Genomic DNA, 12,474 nt, shown 5'->3' on the forward strand with positions numbered 1-12,474 from the left:
CTGGCAGTGAATAGCTCATTAGCAGATGCCTCGAATTTTGCCAAACTAAAATATACCTGAATGCCGATGGGAACCATATCTTATGGTTAGATAAAATTATATTGAGCTTATTGGTCACGCTCATTAGTATTTGACATAAAACAAGTGAAGCTGATGTTGGAAAACCACCGTGAAATAAAGCAGAGGTCTATGTTTTGGGTTGTTTTGCTTTTTTACCCCCGCACTATCAAACTATTAAACTCCCAGCCTCTCTCACTCTCACCTCACCTCTCACCTATGATCTGAACCTCACAGTGCCTTCTTTCTTACCAAAAACTCAAACACACATTGAAATGTACCTCTGCCTTACATGTCAAAAAGCTCACTCCCCATAATTTCTATCCTTTTATTTCATTCTGTTGATGCATGTTTTTGCACATCTGATGTTGTTTAGCACATTACCTGTTGTCTCTGTCTTTCTTTTATTATACAATTGTATTGTTGTTTTTTTGTACTACTTATCATCTGAGAGCTACAGTAGCTAAATAGCATTCATTATACCATATACCTGTATATGAGTATAATGACAATAAACTTGAACTTGAACTTGATAAGGGAAATCATTAATTCTGGTCCACACACCTGGTTCCCTCTTCCAACAAGCTCAAGCTGTGCTGAAAATGGACATTCCAGAATAACAATGGTCCAAAGCATACATCCCAACCAGCAAGTGAATGGTTACCTGCAGACAAAATAAACATTTTTGACTGGCCATTTCATTTTTCAGACTTCGTTCAAATCAAGATTTGTGGTTCAAACTCAAGAAGGCTGTTCACAAACAGAAACCAAAGAGTGTGAAGGACCTAGAGCAATACAGCCTGAAGAAAAGATTCCTCAGATGTGCCAGAAACGCATAGGATTGCAAGTGTAATCCGTGCCAGAGGAGCCTTTATAAAACATATACAGTAAAATAATGTGACTTAAAATTTATTGTAAATGACAAATATAATTTTAGGTGGGTAGCTGCGTCAGCATGCGTAGGCTGCAAAGGAACAAGTAATAGGTTTATTCCATGCTGAAAAAAAGAAGAAAGAGAACACAACGTTTCGGCCGTGGAGCCTTCTTCAGGTGTGAGAGAGACAGGGCAGTATTTATGCTGCACAATTCTATTAAGAATACAGTATGATTTTTTTTTCCAAAAATCTATAAGTCTTCTGTTCTGTGATGTTTTAGAGTATTTAATACATATTTAGAGTACAATCTGAAGAGCATTATAGCATATAAGAAGATATTGTTTGTTATGAGATATCAATAGGGCTGATTTGTATGAGAACTAAAACCCTCTCTCTTCTGTCACATTCCAGAAAAGTGTCAAAGAAGGACTGCTGCTGAAACAAACCAGTTCCTTCCAGAGATGGAAGAAGAGATATTTCAAACTGAGAGGAAGAACTCTCTATTATGCCAAAGATTCAAAGGTACTGATTTAGGTATTTCTCTAATTTCCTGAAATGATTAATTAAATATAATTTTGTTATATGTACAAAATATTTTTTGCCATTGTATTTATAAAAAGTCTGATATATACAGTATGGTAAAAATATGAGAAGATTTATAAATAAGAGAAGGTAATTCAACGCCTTTATTTTATTTTGTTGGGAAAAATTTAGTAACTACCACAATTTGGATCTTCACTTTTAGTCAAACGAGTAATCCTAATACAGATCCCTGTGGAACTCCACTAATTATGTCACAACAATTGAAGCTTGTCTGTACTTTTTCTATCAATTAACCAGTTCTCAATTCAAATAAATTAAATATCCTGAATGGCTACTCTCTGAAATTTTAGTTGTGGGAATAAATAACCTTTGGAAGCAATAATATAGTTTTTTACTTTTTTACTCTTTGATTTACCCTTTAAGTGTGTATCCTCTTTCTTTTATTAGTTTATTAGTGTTTGTATATATAACAAAACTTTTTAATGCTTCTTTCATTCTACTTTCTCCAAATCTACACCTGTTCCTAAAAGGATGTTGATGGAAGAATAGTTATGAGGGACCCTGTATATATGAACTACTGTACTGCAATGGTTCATTGAAGACATTCCTAGACATCATTAGACTCAATGAAATGGTGTATGATCTTCTTAGAGAAATATAATTTACACTTGCCTATTGTCTCAGGCCTGTGATAAATGGATACTATATTAATCACTCTTTCTTTATCATTTTGCTCTTATTTCAGTCTCTAATATTTGATGAAGTTGACCTGTCAGATGCCAGCGTTGCAGAAACAAGTACAAAGAACATTAATAACAGCTTCACGGTACGTAAACAATATAGATTCGAAATAGCGCTATCCTAGTCTATTTTAGTAATGAGCGTCTATAGGCCTCCAGGTCTCTCATTTATTTATCTTCATCCCTCTGACAGGTAATCACCCCATTTCGAAAGCTGATCCTATGTGCTGAAAACAGAAAGGAAATGGAGGACTGGATTGGTGCTCTTAAATCTGTGCAGAAGTGGGAAAGTTACGAGGTGAGACAAATCACTGTATTTCTGTGATATCGGGCATGTTAAGGGCTGAACTCAACTGGGAAGGAGTCTCAGTGAAAAGGAAGAATGGATTAGGAAAGAGAACGACCCTTGCCAAGAACTTTCACTTGAAGGTCAAACACTTTTTCATATAAAGATACATAGTGATCTACAATACTTTTGTAAATCTGTCTTTGTATTATTGTTATCTCTTTTTTCATTAAAAAGTCCAGTAAATAACAGCACACAAGCACTGATTATGAATCTCATCCTTGGATTGAATTGAATTATAAAATTGTCGAGTTTTAAAACAGAAACTGAAGGACCACTGGGATATTTGACTAAAGAAAAGTCAGAATATTTTACTTGAATATTTGGAAAAGAAACAACGGGTGGAGAGAGGAATCGTTTTCTCCTTCAAGACTGTCATATCACTTATACTTCTGTGAAGTGCATATTAATGACTGTTATAGCTGGGTAAAATCTGTAAAGAATCATAAAGTGCAATAATAAACCATAGAGGGAACATTCTGTGCAGACAGGTTGTGGTCAACCGACATTAGGGCAAGGAGCCATCTTACTCAACTAACACAGACATGTTTTCTCCACAGGCCAGCCAGTTCAACATGGAGCACTTCTCTGGGATGCACAACTGGTACGCCTGCTCCCACGCCCGGCCCACCTTCTGCAACGTGTGTCGGGATGCCCTCTCAGGGGTCACTTCACATGGACTGTCCTGTGAAGGTATTCTCTCCTCCATGGACCAGTTGACACGGCATCCAACATCACAACATGTAGTGAGCTATTTGACTCAAACACACAAACACTGCTGCGCTCGTTTCCACTATCTCACCGTTTCTCCAATTATCATGTTGGCATACCATAGGTCAGAAAGGCTACAAAGGTCAACAAAGCAAATCACAAGCAGAAATGTATTCAGTTACAGAACTCATAATGCTGAGGGGAAACATGTTAACTTACACATTGGTGAGATTATTTTTGAGAATGAGAATATTGCCATTGCATTAAATCATAACCACCAGCAGATTACAATACTGTTAGGAGAACTATTGAAAATCAGATATTTCATCTTTCTATTTTACATTTGTCTTGACTTTATGACTTTTCTTAATAGAATTGAGTAGAATTTCTAAGATTGAGTGTCTATTTGTTTTTTTATAATGTGTAATTTGCAACATCTATGGTTACTAGCCTAATTTCTTCTTTTTGTTTGCCTCCAGTGTGTAAATTCAAAGCCCACAAACGCTGTGCAGTTAGATCAACGAACAACTGTAAATGGACCACATTAGCCTCCATAGGCAATGATATTATTGAAGATGAGGATGGGGTAAGTAAACACAGGCCTTTCAGTAAAGGTATGAAGCAAATGTAATTTGCAGGCTTGGTATACCAAACTTGGGAAGGAACTTGTCTGTCAACAGACACAATTCACTTAGTTACAAGATTACATTACCAATGCAAGATCTCAAAATGGCCAGCAGCTTTGAATTACGAATTTCTCAGGTGTAACACAAACACAATCTTTTCACAACAATTTGTATCCTTGGAGCACTAACTTAATAGAAAAAGTGTTACATATATGTCTTATCATGTGTTAAAGCTAAATTAAAAAAATCTACAGACAGTAAGGAAGAACTTTCTTTGCATCCAGCTTAAGGGAACTGATGTTTGATCTTTTTCCAGCTTCTTCTGAACAAATTTTAGTTTGTATCAAAATGAATCAGGCTGACCACAGTATGTTCATTTCACAGTGTGATTCAGACACCCAGCATTCCATAATGACATAGACTAAGTGTTGTATTAATGCAAATTGCTTCTTTGAAGAAAACCATTTTATAATCTTATCTCATGTCATGCCATTCCATACTTCACATTAAAGAATACTGTTCTTTCTGTATATAAATTAGATGCTTTAGGATTCTCAGTGATTTTTGTGAGGACTAGAACTATTGAGAAATGGGCAAACGGCAGACTGTGATTTCCAAACACTACAAAAGTAAGACAAGTGAGTGTCTTGCTCTCCTTTCCAATAAAAGAAGATTCACGCTGATCCTGGAAGGCATACAGTATCTTCACTTGTGTTTATAGAGAGGATTCAGAGAAATTCTTCTGTACCTTATAAAACAGTATATGATATATATGATTTTTTATTATCTTTCTTATCCATTTGGCCACCATGCCTTCCAACTTCCAACACATGAACATATCAGGAAGTTTCATACTGTACCAGAAAGTGACACTAAAGAAGCTCAAAACCTTTTGACAAAAGGCAAGACTAGGAAAACACAATTAATGTAGACAAGCCAATAGTTATTATGTGCAGGTAGCAAAAACATGAACTATTACTACATAAAAATTGGTAAAACTGATCTTGAAGATGGCACTTGTGAAAAAGAATGAAAAGCTTATGGTGAAAATTCATTTTGCTTCTCTAGACACCTTAAGGGAGCATGAATAAAAAAACAAATAGAATAAAAAGAAAGAATGAATGTATAATGAATGTATCCCCACACCACACATACTGTAAGATAGAGCTGCTCTGAAATCAGTGCAAGGAATAGTAAACAGACACATGTCTGGGCTTAAAAGAATATCTAAAACATCTGACAGGCTGAAGAAAATGAACCTGTTTAGTCAGGAACAAAGAAGAAGATTGTGAGGGCACCTGACTCACTATTAAGAGTCAACATGTAACACAAACTTAAGGACATAAGCAGCACACTCCAGTCATCTAGAGCAAGCTACACTACCGTATTGCTGAAGCTAATATAACAACGTCCTTCAAGACACAATTAATCTGATTTCTGCAGATCGATAAGGTACTAGCAGCTAAATGAACTCGATGATCTGAGTAGTTTCTTTCATTTCTCAACCTCTTTTCTCATGTTCGTACACCAACATTGTAAAAGAACTACTGCAAACGGAGTAGCCTAAAGTATAACTTCAGAATGTGGAGTCTGGGCACAGTCAGTTGCACCCCTCCAGGCAGAATTTAGAGGTAGGCCTACAGTATATGCCGAGCCTCACACTCAGCTCTATAGTCCTGTTTCCTCTTTCACAAGGAGAGTATTCTCAAAACTTGACACGAAAGGAAACACCCAGGTGTCGATGAACTGTTGTGTCTCATTTTTTCTCAGGTGGCAATGCCTCACCAGTGGCTAGAGGGAAACCTGCCAGTGAGTGCCAAGTGTTTGGTGTGTGACAGGAACTGTGGCAGTGTGCGCAGACTGCAGGACTGGAGGTGTCTGTGGTGCAAAGCTATTGTGAGTCACCTTCACCTTCCACCACTGATGAACAAGAACACAAAACAAACTCTTCTGTAGCTTCTGCTGGATGTTTTATATTTCATTGCCACTTTACTCAGATATAATGTTTTTCTTCAAATATACTGCTTTTCTAGAATTAATTAAAAAGAAAAAAAATACTTAGTTGTTAAAAAATGATGACCTAGATCTCTGGGTGGCTCATCCAGAAAAGATGATGTCAGTACAAGCCTGCAAGCACCCATAAGCTCACAATTGATCAATTGAGGTTGATGTCATGTGACTGACTGATTGTGAATGGGATTTCTCAAGTTAGTTCTGTTTCTGCAGGGCAAGGGCTGCAATTAATTGCTCAAGGTTCTCTTAGCTCCAAGTAAAAAAGTGTCTCGAGCAATATCTCCAGTGACTTTCCAGTGCACATGACATCAAGTGCAAGGAAATTGCTCTTCCAACTGGTAGTGAATTTCCTCATATGTCAGTGTGGTACATTGAAAGGCAAATGGCTCAATGGGCAGTTTTGGCAAAGGAAGTTGTCTGCACTTCTTGTTTCTCCCGATAAGGGCAAAGGGATTCCTGCCATGGGCTGAGTCTTAAAGATTTTTTGGATTTTCATTTCCAGTGGATCTGGCACAGCGAGAAGAATTAGGAAGAATTAGGATACGTCTCCCATTTCCGCTCCAAGGAAAAAGACTATGACTCTCCAGAATTACTTAAATTGACTGCAAATTGTCACTTGGTTAATTGCTGCTGTAGCTGCAGACCAGCAGTGACCTCTCAGATGCTGGAGAACCTGAACGTACGGACAACATCTTTCTAAATCGGACTGTCTCGGGCAAGTAATAGGCACCAAAAATAATCCTAAACATACATACAGATAAATTTGACAATCTGGAGCCCAGATTTGTTGTTCGTGAATATGTTTTTAAATTGGGGCCGACAATCAATAGGATGGTCTGTTTCTCAGCTCAGGGTAGGGGCTATATTTACATTTCCTCCAAATTAAATTCATCACAGGTGTTCTTCTGGGTTATTTTTGCAGGTCCATAACAGCTGTAAGGAGCAGATTGGAAAGAGGTGCCCTCTAGGGCAGTGCAAAGTGTCCATCATCCCTCCTACAGCCCTCAACAGTATTGACTCTGATGGTGAGTAATGGGAAATTTCACAAGTCACCACAGCAACCTGCCTTTTTCAATCAGAGAAGAGAGCAGAGGAGGCTTCAGTCAATAATTGATATGCTGTGTTTTCACTGCGTCGTCTTCTGCCAGCTCAGCACTGCAGAGTCATCTCCCAGATGCATTCTCTCTGACTCTCCAGCAAGCCACAGTTTGGTACAGCTCTGGCTTTCGAGTAGAAAAGCAGTATGTAGAGAGAGAGAATTTAGAAAGTTTAGAACTGTCACTTCTGAGCAGGTTAACTCATTTTTACATCCATGAATTTTATGAAGTAGTTGCAAAGACCTTTACTCCTTCCAACTTGTAGTCCACCATGTTATGCTGATATAGTAGATTAGTCCTTGAAGATTTAATAACAGTTTAGCTCACAGTTCCTCAATGAACATTATTAGATTTCAAGATTTTCTCAATTTTGTGAGCACACAACTAAAAATGAACGTAAAGACCTTTAACTAAGAGGAAGGTGGAAGATGTGTGTTGAACAAGGAGATACCCTGCCTTTTATGAGTCAAGGCTGTTCAGTGCTAATAAATCTGTAATCTGCAATATTTATGATTCAGAAATGCTATTGGATTTTCATAAAACCAATTGACTTGAAAAAAGGCAGAAACAAATCTCAGGATTAGTACAGTGATAAATTTGCAAAATTAATTACAAATGGGTTGAGCGCATTAACTTGGAGACAGAAACTGGGGCTCTGTTCCAGCAGTGACATTAATCAATATTGCTCAAATTGCATTGCTTCTTAAGCATACTTGCAAATTAAAATGTTTTTGGAAAACAGTCATTCCCTTCCATTAGGAAATGAACAGTAACCCATATGTTGGCATGAGCTCCAGGTACTCCATTCAGAATGACATCCATATATCCAGGGGCAAACCGTTGACAAATTCCTAATGTAAGAAATTGTATATGGCTAATAAAGTGATCTTATCTTAATATGTGATCCCTCAGGGGAAAGGACGAAGCTAATGATTAAAAATCCAAAGGATCAATCGAATTGCCTGTCTTACACATTTCTTTCATGTTAGAAAATAATCCAACCAGGAATGTACAGAATGGGTAATAGTAAATTGTAAATGTTCATTGGGAAGGTAAATGTGCATTGAATAAGAACCCAGGTGTTAATGTAGTTCTGTTCTGGTCTGCTGGCAGGGTTCTGGAAAGCCACCTCACCTTCGTGCTCCAGTCCTCTGCTGGTGCTGGTCAATTCCAAGAGTGGAGACAACCAGGGCGTTAAGTTCCTGCGCAGGTTCAAGCAGCTGCTGAATCCCGCGCAGGTCTTTGACCTCATGAACGGGGGTCCGCAGCTTGGGTGAGTGGGGCTCCTAGATTGGCGTCTAGGCTTGCGTAATTTCCTTCAATCAGCGGGAGTGGTGCGAGTGGTGAACGTAAAAAGAAAATCACGTCTAAAAAAGAAACTGAAGAAAGAAATAGTAAAAGTATTTTATTTTTAATTTTCAGTTTATTCGCTTTTATAGGACTTTTACTACTGTAAAACGACTATGCTTTACTATTATCATCAGTTTATATGCAAGGATGAAATTACTATACATGTTTATTATAAAAGCTATGTGAAAAAACTACACAGAAAAACTTTTATCATTAAAACAAAAGAGCTTCATGTCTGGTATAAAGTTCAGATTTATTTTAATTACCTGGTCCTTTTATGTTTCCCTCAGAAAAAAAAACATTATTCGATGTGTCTCCGTCGCAGACTTTCTTTGAATTTTTCACCTTTCCATTCTAAATTTCTGAATGTCTTGGCAGATGTGTGCCCCAAGCCAATTGGTTCTCCACTCCTTCAGATGTAGTCTTATCACATCTGCACAGATGGCCTTAGCATGGGAGGGTTTCCAATGCCTGGAAGAGCTGAAGCTGGCTTTGACTCATCATGCCCAGAGCCATGTTATCAGTTAACATTACCAGTTGTTCAACTTGGCACAGGCAGCATTCCTGATTCTGTCCAGATTTTCAGTTTAATTTCAGAAGGCACTTCTTTACACAAAGGGTAGTGGGAATATGAAATAATCTACCCAGCCATGTTGATGACGTGAATAAAGACATAATACTAATAAAATAGCATGTGTATCAATGTTGCAGGCTAATTGAATACCATGTGCTATAGACTGAGCTTATCTGCGCACCAAGAACATGTATTTCATTGTGATGGGCTTGATATCTAGTAGTGTGTGTTTAAGGCAGGTGGTGGAGATGTGCCTGTAAAAGCTGTCCGAGAAGATGTGCTACACCTGGACACTAAAACTACCATCGTTCTAAAGCACCACAAACACGTCCAAGAAAGCTTCTGTGACAAAAGATCCAACAAATGTAGAAATGCAGAAGTCTTCATGAAGAAGTAAGATTGTGTTTAAGATGCACCTGACTTTATTCTCATTTCTTTTTCCTAGGCTGCGCCTTTTTCAGAAGTTTGTTACTTTCCGTATCTTGGTGTGCGGAGGGGATGGCAGTGTGGGCTGGGTGCTCTCAGAGTTGGACAAACTGGGGCTGCACAAGCAGGTAAGGCAGGGGAGGAACTAGAATTCTGTGTGTGTGTTGATCATACTTTTCCCGGCCACCACACAACTAGTAACTGTTTTCATTGGCAACACGATTCTCCAGGAGGCGACCTGTTCACGTGTCTTAAGAACACCGTTAGCTAACAGTTAGCTGTTCCTGCTGACGGTTCAAACAGATTATCTGAAGTTTATCTTAGGCTATGATACAACATGTTCCCAAATACAGCTTGAAATCTGCTAGAAAATAATGTCCCTGCAGATAAGAAAAATCGGGTTTTTTTATGAATGAGATTATGCAGAACTTGAATTTTGTGTCAGGCAGAAAGTTCTATTCACCTAAAATGGATTTGCGTCCATTAACATGCTTAGTTGCCATCCCTGATACTCTGCAAATGTGACTAAACTACCTGGCAGTAAGTCCAGGGGTGGCTACAGAAGTCATAAAAATATAGGCCAGATGAAAAAGTGTCCATTTAGTGGTAGTGCTCTTGTGTAGCTCAAAGTTCAAAAGAGAACGGCAAACATTCAACAAAATAACAAACTGCAGTTTCATTCAGGAATTTTCCTACTGGTATTCTTCAGAATAGACCTATGGTTCCATAGTTTGGCTCTGTGACAACAAAAACAAGGTTACACCATAAAAATCAGGACTAAAGAAAGTTGCTACACCACTAGTATTAATTTACTACACTAGATTAAATACCCCAAACTGCACCTGCATCCTCTTGATGGACAGGTTAGCCTGAATTTAAACCAGAGTTTAGGCAGGGGCTGAAAATCCACACAAAATGGTGGAACAGACTGGAGACAAGGACAACACTCTGGGTCCTCAACCGGTAATACTGTACATAAATCCATCCATCCATTTTGTAAACATTTCTTCCAATTCAGGGTCGAGGGGCAGCTGGAGCTTATGTTATGCCTAAATTCAATAGCTAATACATAAATCAACAATGCCTATTTACCATAATATCTTAAGATAGATACATAAACAAAAGACCTTATCTTTTCTGGAATGAAAAGCAAACAATGAGCGTTTATGAAAGACTTCACCAGCGTTCATGAAACACTGGCTTGCAACAGCCCTTCGTCACAAAGAGTACAGAGAAAGCAATTTGAGATAAAAATGATTTGCCCAGAAATTGATTTGAGAGGCAGTGTTTCATAGTCTTTAATATTCCACAGATTTTTTTTTTTCTGTTCTAGAGAAGGTACTTGTACCAGAAGGAGATTACTGTAGGGCTCTGTGAAGGTCACAGTTGGTTGTGGACATCAGTGAGTTATATCGTCCACAGTGCGACTGGTGCCCACCATGCTTTCTCTTTCTTGTCTGTGTGTTGAAGTGCCAGCTGGGAGTGCTGCCACTGGGTACAGGCAACGATCTGGCACGCGTCCTGGGCTGGGGGGGACTGTGTGACGATGACGCCCAGCTCCTGCAGATTCTAGAGAAGCTGGAACGAGCCACTACGAAAATGCTGGACAGGTATCGGGAGATGGTTTCTTTTTTTGAAGAATTGCCCTGTGCAAACACACAGGTTCATACCTGTAAAAAAGGCTGCAGAAGTCTAAGGCTTTGGGTCCTGTATCTATTAAATAACAACTAGAGCTGCTGAATCAATTATCGATTTTTTAGATAGATATATTGGTAAATTGATCATATTGAACTATTTGAATCTCTGATCTTTCTTACTAAACCTACAGCGCTGTTGCTTCAAGACCAGGAGTGAATCTTTGACTATATCTCAGCCAACAGGCCAGTGTAGTTTATTCATCTGTAACAGAACCTTCTCCACCTTTTATACTAAAGCCCTTAGCAGCGAACTGTAAAATTGTTCCTCAAGAATATATGTTGGGGATATGCATGTGATCTGAATTAAACGGTTGTATCATTTTATCTGCTACCTCACTTTAGGTATACTGATTTGTGCTTTCACAATACCAATTGCAGTGGTTTTAATTGACGTTTTGTGCACAACAATTTGACATTTGTGTAGTCCAGAATCTGAATGTATTTTAGCTTCAATAATTGTAGAAAAAATTTAATTAAACTTCATGACCTAAAGAATATCCAATGCAATTAAATGTCTGACTGGGTTATCAAAAAAGGTTTAAAACAGGTTTTTTATCTTTTTGTAACCCACAAAATATTATTTCTGCAAAGCTTCCAGAAAACAATCACACACTCACGGATAGCAACTGCATTTGGTTACGGAACGTATTTGGAATAGAATCCTAAGTAAGGAGTGATGCCTTAAACATGGATCACCCACTGTAGACTGTACTCTAGGAATAGTGCTGCTGTTAGAGTCTGCTTCCTTTGATTGTTTTAATAACTGTTTCCTTGCAGGTGGAGCATCCTCACATATGAAGTTCCCATGAAACAGTCCTCTCCATCCATCAAAGAGGAGAACTATGATTCGCCTCTTCAGGTAGAAACACAGAGTCAGAAAGTCGGCAGAAACACCATAATCTCCAATGGTGCTGGGTAATACTGCAGTAAAGGCAGTGGTCTCAGGAGGTCATATAATTAGTGAAAAAGAGTGTGTCAAATACACCTGCTGATGGCTCAGTAACCAATGTTTCTCTAAGTATCACAGAACAGTCATTGTTTTAGCGTTTGATTTTAAAAGTAATGCTGCTCAAAATCTAGTTGCCATGAGAGGATATGTGACTTTCAAATAAATTTATATCAGAATCAGAACTGAATATACTAGATATCAGTGTTAAATCTGATATCTCTTAATAAACTAGTAAATGCTGTTGTAGGATTTGAAGGGTGACAATACTGTGACTGAAGGGTGACTATAAGTCAACCGTTGGTAACAATAAGGAAAAATAATTATTTAAATGATTATAATGCTTTTCATCCCTAAAGATCCTAAATTGCTTTACACATGTGGCTGACATGCAAATCCATTATGCTCCAGTATGTTCTCAGACACTGACAGGACGACTGTGCACACTCAGACACTGACAGGACCGCTGTGTA

General features: G+C 38.2%; 1 protein-coding gene across 9 annotated transcripts in view; it reads left to right on the forward strand.

Moving 5' to 3' along the window:
- Positions 1-12,474, forward strand: part of LOC148653757 (diacylglycerol kinase eta) — an 84,802-nt gene that overhangs the window by 48,077 nt on the left and 24,251 nt on the right. For all 9 annotated transcript variants that reach the window (XM_088649099.1, XM_088649100.1, XM_088649105.1 and 6 more), the window contains 11 exons: positions 1,344-1,454; positions 2,221-2,301; positions 2,409-2,513; positions 3,122-3,254; positions 3,752-3,858; positions 5,669-5,794; positions 6,834-6,936; positions 8,122-8,281; positions 9,378-9,486; positions 10,829-10,968; positions 11,833-11,914. In XM_088649099.1, the coding sequence (XP_088505225.1) occupies positions 1,344-1,454; positions 2,221-2,301; positions 2,409-2,513; positions 3,122-3,254; positions 3,752-3,858; positions 5,669-5,794; positions 6,834-6,936; positions 8,122-8,281; positions 9,378-9,486; positions 10,829-10,968; positions 11,833-11,914 (1,257 nt within the window). The remainder of the gene's footprint in view (positions 1-1,343; positions 1,455-2,220; positions 2,302-2,408; positions 2,514-3,121; positions 3,255-3,751; positions 3,859-5,668; positions 5,795-6,833; positions 6,937-8,121; positions 8,282-9,377; positions 9,487-10,828; positions 10,969-11,832; positions 11,915-12,474) is intronic.

The sequence above is a fragment of the Lepisosteus platostomus genome, chromosome 10 (assembly GCF_059453375.1).
Source record: "Lepisosteus platostomus isolate fLepPlt1 chromosome 10, fLepPlt1.hap1, whole genome shotgun sequence".
NCBI lineage: Eukaryota > Metazoa > Chordata > Actinopteri > Semionotiformes > Lepisosteidae > Lepisosteus > Lepisosteus platostomus.